At 45.2% G+C, this 13,134-nt stretch overlaps 1 protein-coding gene across 1 annotated transcript in view; it reads right to left on the bottom strand.

Annotated features, from left to right (window-relative positions):
- Positions 1 to 332: 332 nt before the first annotated feature.
- cps1 (carbamoyl-phosphate synthase 1, mitochondrial) overlaps positions 333 to 13,134 on the bottom strand; it is a 206,628-nt gene continuing 193,826 nt past the window's right edge. The window contains exons 35-38 of the mRNA XM_078551685.1: positions 10,346 to 10,405; positions 7,328 to 7,440; positions 5,487 to 5,616; positions 333 to 1,724 (exon numbers count right to left, since the gene is read on the bottom strand). Of these exons, the coding sequence (XP_078407811.1) occupies positions 1,623 to 1,724; positions 5,487 to 5,616; positions 7,328 to 7,440; positions 10,346 to 10,405 (405 nt within the window). The 3' untranslated portion in view covers positions 333 to 1,622. The remainder of the gene's footprint in view (positions 1,725 to 5,486; positions 5,617 to 7,327; positions 7,441 to 10,345; positions 10,406 to 13,134) is intronic.

Genomic DNA, 13,134 nt, shown 5'->3' with positions numbered 1-13,134 from the left:
GGGATTGGAAGATGGGGTGGGGACGGAGGGACAGGCAGGGGTGGAGGGTCCTAGATGGGTGTTGGTGTCGATGAGTTGTTGGAGCTTGCCCCTATTTTGCTCCTATTGTCCATCTTCAGGCTCCAGGTCCTTGCTTAATTGGCCTTTCACTAAGTACACCACCATTGCACAGCAAGGCAAGTCAGACTCTTTCGTGTTCAACCCTACCCAAGCTCCCAAAGTCCCGCAACCAAATTAAAATAGTCAAAAGGGTTCAGTGTGTTCAGTGTTTCTTAGTCACTGAGATGGACATGGTCACATTCTAATTCACACACAAACTGCACAGCTTTGAGTTTAATTAAACAATGATTTATTTTTGTTCAGTTACAGTTAAAAGGAATTATACTGGTTTACAGCAGCGGAATGAAATGAACACAAAGCACTATGAAAAAAACTGTCAGACTGCAGCCCGGCATATGGTGCCAATCGGTTACATCTCATCGGGCACATCTCACTGACAGCGACGTTTTGCAACTCAACATTCTTTGGAACTACTCCTGCAATACTGTGATGAGGCCAGGGGGTGTGACTGACACTAAACCATAGAGGGTGCTTTTCCACAATCAATAAGCCCACCTGATGCTGAGAACCAGTGTTCTCATTGATATTACAGGGGTGGGCTGAGTACAGTGAGCTTGTTCCCACTTCAGGGCCATCAATGCACATAGGTATACATGCAGTGGCCACTGGAGAAAAAGAGTGTCTGGTAAGGCTATACTGGTAGTGGAAGCAGGGAAAATGAGCAAATATGTTGTAAATCTGCAATTTATATTTCCTTCATTCAAGTCAGCACTAGTACAAAATCGACAGGGGGATGGGAATGCTAGGGGGAGGGGTCAGATGGCAATTCAGGGCACATAATCCGGGTTCCAATGCTGGGTTGACTAATCTCTGTCTGTCAATGTAAACGGGGCCATTTCCAATGCTCCTATGCAAGAAATCACATTACTCTAGCTGCCTGCTCGAGGTAGAATGTCAAATTGTACCACTGCTTTGTAATCACTGATGGAAAGTGAGACACTGACACATCATTTCAGGACCACTCTCAAGGTGAAGACAAAGGGGCTTCTGCGCTTGCAATGGAGTACGCCTCAGAAAGCCGCCCAGAAAGAGGGACATAACCTCCTGTTGCAAATAAATTGTCTGCTCAGTCCGAAGTAGTGAACTGAAAGCCACAGGGTTTGGAGAAGTTCAGACAGTGCTGTGTGGAGCAGACAGAGTTTTAAGACTTCTAGAGCTGATCAGTTGAAGCAACTCTGGCAGGCTGGTATCCATTAGGTCCAGCTGATAGGCAGGAGAGGGTGGGGTAGTCTTAATGTTCCTGTCAGTCCCCATAGCTCACAGTGTGAAGTTCTCCTTTCCAGTTACATATATTGTGGGGAGAAAATAAAAACAAGGAGTTATTTACATAGTGCTTAAACTTCCTAAAAGAGACCTGAATTAGGTGAAAGTCATGGTCACAATGAAATCTCTCTCTCTCTTTATTAAACTGTTACAAACAAGAGCAGGTTTTGTCTGTATCAGAGAACCAACTTTGTACACTTGGAGTGAGGACCTGCACAAGCCAGGCTAATGGCAGCCACTCACTGCAATCCTCTGATCACACTATTCTCTCGGTAGTGGTACAGGCTGGTAGAATCCAATTTACCGCAGTCTTTAATCGCTTCAGCAAAAAGTTTTGCCACCTGAAAGGATACAGGAAAGAATCTATAGCATTGTCAAATAACAAACAGAAACTTGAGCACCTTGTACACTGGGTAATTGGAGAAAGACATTGAAATAGGCAAAAATGAAGAAGCAGTAGGTATCATTTAAGGGGGTTGATGTCAGACTGAGCGGGGTGACCTTGAGTTTGGTGCTGGGCTCTCTACTGTTTCTAACCTATAACATTCATAGACATTCCCCTATCAACTACTTTGGCAATTGACAAATGCACCTGAGAGGCCTGGTGAAAACACAAATGCTGGACTATCGAGCTGGGATGATCTTAAAGTAGAACCAGTACACATAAGTTTCAGATATAGGCCGGAATTTTCCAGCCCTGCTGTGGCTGCAGTGGGGGCCTGAAAATGTGGTGAGCCAGCCAAAAACCCGGAATCAAAGATTAACCGGGAGATCCCACCAGTCGGCAAGGCTGGAAAATCCTGACCATAGCGTTAACTGAAATGTGCAACAAACTTCTGAGAGCAAGATAAATACTTTCAGACATGAGGTGCAGGGAGGATGTAACAATGGGGTATGTGTGGGGAAAGATCTGTCAACATCAAAGCCATGTGGAAAGGAATGGCAACTTCCTAACTCTAGAATCCCTCCAAATGCAGGAAGAAGTTTAATGGCCTTATAAGATCAGCAAAGTTTAGTCTAATGACAGCAACTTTACAGACTACAAACTGATATTAATCCTAAAAGTGCAGTATAAACTAAATGAGCTGTAAAGATTCCCTGACATGAAACATTTCCATCTTCTCATTATAATACAGGAGAATTCTGCAATCCACACACATCCTGAAAAAGGTTATTGTCCCTTTGGGTATTACATGAAATAAGTGACACAAACACTTCAATAGTTGTCAAATAAATCAATCTGTGGTGGAAAATAATGGCCAATTTGTTCTCCCATAGGGGGAAAAAAACAACACAACATTTGTGGAAACAGGTTGCAGGAGGAGAAACAGCTGTCATTCCATTCACCTGGCAGAAAGGAAAAGTTGGAAAAACTTGCACCCAGACACGGTTTGTGCAGGATAAGTTGCAAATGTCAAAGGTCCTAAAATGACTTTAGCAAATGCAAGTGAAACCGGAGGATAGAGCAGATGACCGCGTGGCTGAAAAGGTGGTGCAGGAGGGAGGGCTTTAGATTCTTGAGACATTGGAATTGGTTCTGGGACAGATGGTAGCCATACAGGCCAGATGGGTTACACCTAAACAGGGCCAGAACCAATTTCCCTGGGGGGAGATTTGCTAGTGCTATTAGGGAGGGTTTAAACTGGAGTATAAGAGCCAGGAGGTAATTCTAGAGAGATATTCCAAGGTGCAAAGAATATTGGGAGAGGCAGATAGTACTAAAGTCGGAAGTAGTAAGGTATGTGTATGAGAGAAGGTAATGAAGTCTAAATTAGGGTTACAATGCATGTATGTGAATGCATTGAATAAGATTGGCAAGTTGCAGATTGCGACATGGAAATATGATGTTGCGGCTATAACAGAGACCCGGCTCAAAAAAGGGCAGAACTGGGTATTAAGTATTCTTGGATACAAGGTGTTCAGGGAAGATAGGAAAGGAAGGAAAGGATGATGGGGTGACAATTTTGATTAAGGAGAACATTGCAGCGCTAGAGAGAGAGGATCTCCAAGAGGGGTCAAGGGCAGAATCTATTGGCTAGAGCTAAGGAACAAAGAAAAGTACAATTACATTGTTCCATGTAGCTATAGGCACCAACTAATGGGAAAGATGTAGAGGAACAAATTTACAAGGAAATTACAGAGAGGTGCAAAATTATACAGTACTTATAATGGGCAACTTTATCCAAATATAGACTGGGATAATTGTAGTGTAAAGGGCAGAGAGGGTGAGAGTTCCTAGAGTGCGTTCAGGAGAATTTTTTCCACCAGTATATTTCCAGTCCAATGAGAAAGACCTGGTTCTTAGGAATGAGATGGGCCAACTGGATCAAGTGTCAGTGGGTAACACTTAGAGAACAGTGATCATAAGGTTTAGGTTGGCTATGAAAAAGGACAAGGAACAATCCAGAGTAAGAATAATTAACTGGGGGAAAGCCAACTCCAATGGGGTGAGAATGGATCTGGCCCAGATCAATTGGATGCAAAGATTAACAGTCAAAACTGTAACTGAACAATGTGCTGCCTTTAAGGAGGAGATAGTTCAAGTACAGGTAAGGTATATTCCTATGAAGAGGCAGGGCAAACAAATCCAGAGCTCTCTGGATGATGAAAGAGATGGACATTAAGATGAAGCAGAAAAAACAAAAAAGTGTGCTTATGACAGATGTCAGTTGGATAATATAACTGAGAACCGCAGAATCATAGAATTGTTACAGCACAGAAGGAGGCCACTTGGCCCATCATGTCCATGCTGGCTCTTTGCAAGAGCCACTCAGTTCATCCCACGACCCCCACCCCCCCACCCCCCAACCAGTGCGTTCCCTGTGACTGATGTTCTGGATCAGCCTCATCTTTGTGCCCATTTTTTTCTCTATCTTTGATTTAATCTTGTGCACTGAAATCTTTCTGACATCATTTGCATTTTTTTAAAATTACAGTCAACAAATTAATTCTTAAAGTGTGATCACCATTGCAACATAGAAAACACCACAGACACTGCAAGATCCCCTGAGGGACATTCCTTCAGTCTCCAGAAAGTGTTTTGAATTTGGGAAGAGATTGTTGATGCCTCCAGGAGACCTTTTAAATTGACTGCCCCAGGATTTTTGCAAATCACACTTTTTGGAAGGATGTGAGTGGGAGCTGGGCAGTGAATACACACTGGAGACCCCCAAATCCTGTCTCTTTTCAACCCCCCATACCTACCCTCTTTCCCCATTTCCCTCACTCTCCCCCCTTTCTCTCTCCGTGGGTTGTCACATGCCAGAAGATGGAGATGCAGAGAGACAGAAATCCACAATCAAAATCACAGCAAACTGAACTCAAATGACCTCTGTGCATTTCATTAACTCTTAAATTTATCAAACTGCTTCTACTGCCTCTAACGCACGCATTATTCGAAGATTATGACGGGTTCAAGTTTAGGACATTAATTCCAAGCATTGGGAGTGCTTTACAGTCAATGAATTAATATTTAAAGTGTGGTCACTGATGTAATTTAGGGAATTCTGCCAGCAATGGCAGCAGTTTCAGAATTCAGTTTTCTGAATTTCTAATCGTAAATTTCTTTGTCTCTCTCTCTCTCTCTCTCGTTCTCTGTTTCTCTTCATTTTTCTCTGTCTTCCTTCTCCCCCACCCACAAACAACCTGTGTCTCCCTCTGCATCTAACCTGCCACCTCCAGCTGGTTTTCTCTCACTCTCTTCTTCTCTCTCTTTCTCTCCATCTGTTTCTGCATCATTGTTGTAATGTAGGAACTGAGGCAGCCAATTTGTGCACAGCAGGATCCCACAAGCAGCCCCCTTACACAACGTTTTAGGGAGAGATAGAAATAACATCTTTAGGCTTACACCCTTCTTTGCTTTTGGCAGAATGTAGTGCAAACATTAAATAGAAGTATAAAAACGATGGCTCTTAATCCCCTTTGGCAGACACACTCCCCCAGCCCCACCCCACTCGCTGTTAGATGTGCCAGATTTATGTCCTACCAAACCACCGGAATTTCATGGCCAGTGTTTGTAACTCACCAAACCAAGCAGTATCTCTCCCATCATTTCTACTTGGATTGGGGGTACCAGAAGTAGGAGGTATAGATATTATTGTTACCTGGAAATTGGTAATGAGGGGTATTGCATGATCAATGGCCATTCTTCGGATCAGGTAGTTTTCCCTCATAAAGCGGGTGTTGTTGTTGGGCAGGTTTATCACCAAGTCAATGACTCCATCATGAATTAGTCTGAAAAGAGATTGGAGGAGAGGCAGTGACGGTTTCAGTAAATAGACAACAGCATGCTGAAATCTGTCCATCTATCACAAATAAACTTGTTTCTACCAAATACACACTGTAACTTCCATTTATCTTCAGCAGTCTTATGTAAAGGAAGATACTCATGCCGTGCCAACTCTTAGTCTGTGAGTAGTCCAGGTTGAAAAAGGGCAGTCCTAACACCTGATGATGTTCACACGGGTAAAGATTGTTTCTGTGCCCATGTGCTTTGCCCAATAATTGATAGGGTTATTTAAACATTATATTTAGAATTGTTATTTTTATTGTACCTGAAAGGAAAGAGTTAAGTCCATTTGAGGGAATGAACACCTGTCCGCTCGAAACTAAGTGACTTTTCCCCACATAAGAGTCTTTTATCAGCCAATGGGCAGAGCTTAATGCCCCCTAATGGAAGCGGGGGGATGTGGGGAACTGTTAAATCGGAACAGTAAGTCCCAGAATGGAGAGCCTGTCACCTTCTGGCTCCCTGCGGTTAACTTGGTGAAGGTCAAGGTCGGCCTTCGAGCTCCCTGGTTAATTAATGCTCTTTAGTGGCCAAGTAAGAGCCACTTAAGGGCCTCATCCCACTGCCAAGCAGGGGGGCCCAGCCACATGGGCAGGCCATCTGGTATACCCTGACGGACCTCCCTGTAGGCTGGGATGGGGGTGAGGGGGGCACTCCTGTTCAGCTACCCTGTGTCCAATGGAGGGCCCTGCTGGTGGCAAGGATCATGAAGGGCCCTCCACACTAATCCCCTTTTCCCTCACTCACCAGGGCTTGTCTGATGACCCACAGCAAAGCTGCCCCAATTCTCCTCTGGAGCCTCCATTACTGTTCTTCATCCTGGGGCCTCCTGCAGTCTCAGCTATGGCCACCTCTCTTGGTGGCGCTGCTGGGTCTGAAGAGCAGCCAGCCCTCTGATTGGATGGGATAAACGTAGTGTGTGGGGAATCAGTTTTGCACCCTTGAAAGTGATAATTTTTGTGGTTTGTATTAATGATTTAGAATTAAATGTAGGGGAATGATTAAGAAGTTTGCAGACAGGAATTATACATCTGAACATCTAACATTTTAAATTGAGATCAGTGATATAAACAGAGGAAGTATCACAAGCCCAATTGCTGCGAGATTTCACTAGTACCCATTACCTGTAATGACCCTGTTCCTACAACAATGCAATCAATTCCTTATCCATTCCAGGATCTTTTCTTCAATCCCAGAGGGATTATAAAGAAACCTATTATGCGGCATATTGTCAAACCTGTTTGAAAAGTCTGTGGGCTTGAGTTTCCATTAGTTTGCATCTGCCTTTTCAGTGAAATCGAGGTTAAATCAGTCGACCAGTGCAAAAGGTTCAGTAATTTTTAACACAGGCTACGCCCAGCAGAAATCAAGTTTCCACAATCCTTAATGCTGGTTTTAAAATCATTTCTCCCAAAACTGGCCTTGTCCCAGATTGAAGTAATCACCAAGGCAAGTTTCTGCAAATTGCATCGGGTCGTGGGCCTTCATGGAGGCACTTCAAACTGAGCTAATTTTCTTAATCATGGAGGACTGGAAAGCACATCAAAAAGGCATTTACATATATAAAAGTAGATTTAATTTACTAAGAATCTAATGACTACTACTCTGTTCAGGTAACCTTACAGTGTATCTCCAAGGATTACTACAGGCACTCACTTGGTAAAGGAAGGAGCTGAGGAGCTGTGGTCTTCTGCAGTGTGCCATGAAACGGGTTCTGTGGGCACATCATTGGCATTTAACCAAGCTGACGTGCCTTCTGTTGCATAAAGCTTCAACGAAAAAAGAGTGGATTTCATGTCAAACACAAGACATATTGTCCTTTACAACACATACACCATTGATTAGAAAAGTTCTGACGGGCGCCAAATATAAGGTTATATTCTTTTCAATGACTCAGTAGAGGTCACTGACTAACCAAGGTGTTTAGTTTGGCTAGCACAGTGTCAGGGCTCACACATGAAGAATGGCCAGGTGGACGAGGTGAGTATGTGCGGGAGCCGTAGAAAAGGGCCCCAACACAAACCTGTCTCCAGGAAATGAAGGAGGATAAAATGATCAAATCAGTGATTAAAATAAAAACAAAAAGCTAAAAGCTACTGCGGATGCTGGAAATCCAAAACAAAAACAGAATTACCTGGAAAAACTCAGCAGGTCTGGCAGCATCGGTGGAGAAGAAAACAGTTGACGTTTCGAGTCCTCATGACCCTTCGGCAGAACTGAAGTATAGTTAGGAGAGAGGTGAAATATAAGCTGGTCTAAGGTGGGGGGCGGGGGGAGAGAGAAGTTGAGGGTGGGGTGATTGTGGAGATAAGCAAGCAGTGATAGGAGCAGATAATCAAAAGATGTCACAGACAAAAGGATCAAAGAGGTGTTGAAGGTGGTGATATTATCTAAGAAAAGTGCTAATTAAGAATGGATGGCAGGACACTCAAGGAACAGCTCTAGTGGGGATGGGGTGGAAAGACTGACAAGGTATTAGTTGTAGATTTAAAAATAATGGAAATAGGTGGGAAAAGAAGAATCTATAGAAATTATTGAAAAAAAAGGGAGGGGGAAGAAACGGGGTGGGGATGGGGGGAGGGGGAGTTTAAGATCTAAAGTTGTTGAATTCAATATTCAGCCCGGAAGGCTGTAAAGTGCCTAGTCGGAAGATGAGGTGCGTTCCTCCAGTTTGCGTTGGGCTTCACTGGAACAATGCAGCAAGCCAAGGACAGACATGTGGGCAAGAGAACAGGGTGGAGTGTTAAAATGGCAAGCGACAGGGAGGTTTGGGTCTTTCTTGCGGACAGACCGCAGGTGTTCTGCAAAGCGGTCGCCCAGTTTGCGTTTGGTCTCTCCAATGTAGAGGAGACCGCATTGGGAGCAACGAATGCAGTAGACTAAGTTAGGGGAAATGCAAGTGAAATGCTGCTTCACTTGAAAGGTGTGTTTGGGCCCTTGGACGGTGAGGAGAGAGGAAGTGAAGGGGCAGGTGTTGCATCTTCTGCGTGGGCATGGGGAGGTGCCATAGGTGGGGGTTGAGGAGTAGGGGGTGATGGAGGAGTGGACCAGGGTGTCCCGGAGGGAACGATCCCTATGGAATGCCGCCAGGGGGTGTGAAGGGAAGATGTGTTTGGTGGTGGCATCATGCTGGAGTTGGCGGAAATGGCGGAGGATGATCCTTTGAATGAGGAGGCTGGTGGGGTGATAAGTGAGGACAAGGAGGACCCTATCATGTTTCTGGGAGGGAGGAGAAGGCGTGAGGGCGGATGCACGGGATATGGGCCGGACACGGTTGAGGGCCCTGTCAACGACCGTGGGTGGAAAACCTCGGTTAAGGAAGAAGGAGGACATGTCAGAGGAGCTGTTTTTGAAGGTAGCGTCATCAGAACAGATGCGACAGAGGCGAAGGAACTGAGAGAATGGGATGGATTCCTTACAGGAAGCGGGGTGTGAGGAGCTGTAGTCGAGGTAGCTGTGGGAGTCGGTAGGCTTGTAATGGATATTGGTGGACAGTCTATCATCAGAAATTGAGACAGAGGGGTCAAGGAAGGGAAGAGACGTGTGTTTCAGTTGCTCCTCTATACGCCTGGCGCATTGATTGCTTTTCCCAGGTAAAGGACAGAGAAGCGGTGATGTCCCGGCATTGCCTGGCATGGGACAGGGAGATGGTGATGTCCCGGCATTGCCTGGCACACGACAGGGAGACGGTGATGTCCCGGCATTGCCTGGCACACGACAGGGAGACGGTGATGTCCCGACATTGCCTGGCACACGACAGGGAGACGGTGATGTCCTAGCATTGCCTGGCACACGACAGGGAGACGGTGATGTCCTGGCATTGCCTGGTACGGGACAGGGAAACGGTGATGTCCAGGCATTGCCTGGCATGGGGCAGGGAGACGGTGATGTCCCAGCATTGCCTGGCATGGGGCAGGGAGATGGTGATGTCCCGGTATTGCCTGGCACACGACAGGGAGACAGTGATGTCCCAGCATTGCCTGGCACACGACAGGTCGACTGTGATGTCTCGGCATTGCCTGGTACGGGACAGAGAAACGGTGATGTCCTGGCGTTTCTGTGGCTTTCCTACAACGTGTAACTGCGTTGGCACGAAGCTGCAGGGAATTTACCTGTCCTCCTATCTTAATCTGCTCCCCTAGCTTTTGGCTTACCCTCTGATCCAGAATCTAGAGCAGGATGGAAACCACGACCTTGGCTTGCATGCAAGTGGCCAGAAGGTGACATTTATGGGGCACTGTCTCCTCTTAGGTATGGTACACCCTTAGGGGGCCAGAAAGTACCCTGACGTAGTTTGGGAGCAGGCCACTGAAAACTATATAACAAGTAGTGTGAGAGCCAGAAAGTGCTGTCCAGGTGTCTTGAAAGTCCAGGCCAGAAATCAATTCTGCCTTTCCTGAACACATATGTCACCTAACCATAGGAGACTGGGTGAGGCAAGGGTCAGCACTTTTCATCCACATTTGGGAGCTGAGTTCACATCTATCTCAGACTTTCCACCATCATGATCCTTAAGGGCGTCACTGAGTCATGTGTCAGCAGCTCAGTGAGCAGTGCTCTGACCCACTGCTATAGCTGATCTGGGAATGCTGAAGGCTGATTAAATTTACTGCCATCCCTTCCCCAGCACAGTGGTATAATAAGAAATATAGTACTGTAATAATTGAGTCCTACCTTGAATCCCTGCTCATGAAGCTGCTGTGCAGTGTCAAGGAACTTTGATCGAAAGGAGCTCTGTGAATAAAATAAGCTTAAAGTGAGAAGTTCAGTCTGAAGGATGGTCCACTTGTAGCTATTATTATCAATTCTGAACATCAGTCCTTGATATGAAGGATCTCAGGGCAGATATCACAGATTATTGTTCCTCTGTCAGTCTCTGTTTGGTAGATTCCATTGTTAGCCGATGGTCTAAGTCTCTCCAGCTCTGTAACTTGAAGCTGCTCAGTGATTATCCAGTTTCAGAGTTGAAATGGATTCCAATATTGATAGCGGTGTTTGAATGTTAGCTTCAAATGCAATTTAAGGAAATTTCATATTTTACAACAAGAAACCAGAGGAAAAGGGATAAGACCCAGAGTACAGGCTGTAATGGTCAGTCCACCATGGCACAGGCAGCCTCTCAACATATGTCTGGTCCCTGGTAAAAGGTGGTATCCATAAAGGGACTGAACCAAACGCAAACCATCTTTGTACATATTGGAGATGGGATGGTGTGGCCAAATTAAGAGGCATTCCCACCCCACCTCACAGTCCAATCAAACACTAGGAAATCACATGCAAAGTCCACTTGATTTCCTAACAGTGAAATCCACAAAATGTTACAATCTCAGATGATGGAGTTGGGGGTTTATTTATGGGTTGAACAGTGCACAGAAGCAGTGAACACCAGCTTTGTGTTATATATTAATGATTTGGATGTGAACGTGGGGGGCACAATTGGGAAATTTGCAGATGACACAAAGATTGGCCGGGTAGTGGATAGTGTAGAGGATAGCCATAATCTCCAAAACGATATAGATGGGTTGGAGGAGTGGGTGGTAAAGTGGCAGATGGATTTTAACATAGAGAAGTGTGAGGTCAGACATTTACGGAGGTCAAACAGTTACAGGGATTACACAATAAATGGGAATATACTAAGAGGGGTAGATGAAGTGAGAGATCTTGGCATACAAGTACACAGGTTCCTGAAGGCAGCAGTTCAAGTAGACAAGGTTGTAAAGAAGGCATATGGAATGCTCTCCTTCACTGGCAGAGGTATAGAATATAAAAGTAAGGATATAATGTTGGAATTGTATAAAACACTGGTGAGGCCACAACTGGAGTAGTGTGTGCAGTTCTGGTCACATTATTACAGGAAGAACATAATAGCTCTGGAGAGAGTGCAGAGGAGGTTTACAAGAATGTTGCCAGGGTTAGAAAAGAGTAGCTACGAGGAGAGATTGGATAGGTTGGGGTTATTTTCCTCAGAACAAAGAAGGCTGAGAGGTGACTTGATTGAGGTGTACAAAATTATGAGGGGAATTGATAGAATGGACAGGATAAAATTGTTTCCCTTGATGGAGAATTCTAGAACCAGGGGACATAGATTCAAGATAAGTGGCACAGAAGGTGTAGGGGGGACATTAGGAAGAACTTTTTTACGCAGAGGGTAGTGGGTGTCTGGAATTCGCTGCCCATTTTGGTGGTAGAGGCAGAAACTCTAAACTCTCTTAAAAAGTACCTGGATCTGCACCTTAAGTGCTGTAAGCTGCAGGGCTACGGACCGGGTGCAGTAAGGTGGGATTAGAAAGGGCACCGGGCTGGCATGGACAAGATGGGCTGAATGGCCTCCTTCTGTGCTGTAAGTTTTCTATGGTTCTAACACAGCAAAAGGAATCAGGACGCAAGGTGAATTTATTTCCCAGCTTGAGAAGCGGCCAGGCCACTAGAAGAAAGAAAAACAAAAATAGCTGGAAAAACTCAGCAGGTCTGATAGCATCTGCGGAGAGGAATACAGTTAACGTTTCGAGTCCATATGACTCTTCATCGGAACTGTTCTGTGTACGGGTGTAATCATCAATTGGAACAATATGGGGAGTGTCATCATCCATTGAAACAGAGCATAGTGCACAGGGGGTGTAATCATCCATTGAAACAATTGAGAATTACACAATTGGAAGCAAATGGGCGTATTAGCGAGAGGCAGCATGGTTTTGTGAAGGGGAGGTCGTGTCTCACTAACTTGATTGAGTTTTTTGAGGAAGTGACAAAGATGATCGACAATGGAAGGGCAGTGGATATTATATACATGGATTTCAGTAAGGCCTTTGACAAGGTCCCTCATGGCAGACTGGTACAGAAGGTAAAGTCGCACAGGATCAGAGGTGAGCTGGCAGGATGGATACAGAATTGGCTTGGTCATAGAAGACAGAGGGTAGCAGTGGAAGGGTGCTTTTCTGAATGGAGAGCTGTGACTAGCGGAGTTCCGCAGGGATCAGTGCTGGGACCTTTGCTGTTTGTAGTATACGTAAATGATTTGGAGGAAAATTTAACTGGGCTAATTAGTAAGTTTGCAGACGACACTAAGGTTAGAGGAGTTGCAGATAGTGAAGACGATTGTCAAAGGATACAACGGGATACAGATTGTTTGGAGACTTGGGCGGAGAAATGGCAGATGGAGTTTAAACCGGACAAATGCAAGGTAACGCATTTTGGAAGGTCTAATACAGGCAGGAATTATACAGTAAATGGCAGAAACCTTAAGTGCATCGATGGGCAGAGGGATCTGGGTGTACAGGTCCACAGGTCACTGAAAGTGGCAACGCAGGTGGATAAGGTAGTCAGGAAGGCATATGGCATGCTTGCCTTCATTGGCAGGGGTATTGAGTATAAAAGCTGTGAAATCATGCTGCAGCTGTATAGAACCTTGGTTAGGCCACACTTGGAATATTGCGTGCAATTCTGGTCACATTACCAGAAGGAGA

The sequence above is a fragment of the Cetorhinus maximus genome, chromosome 11 (genome assembly GCF_964194155.1).
Source record: "Cetorhinus maximus chromosome 11, sCetMax3.hap1.1, whole genome shotgun sequence".
In the NCBI taxonomy this organism is placed as follows: Eukaryota; Metazoa; Chordata; class Chondrichthyes; order Lamniformes; family Cetorhinidae; genus Cetorhinus; species Cetorhinus maximus.
Note: the sequence above shows the minus strand (reverse complement) of the source record. Positions and strands in the feature narration are given on the sequence as shown.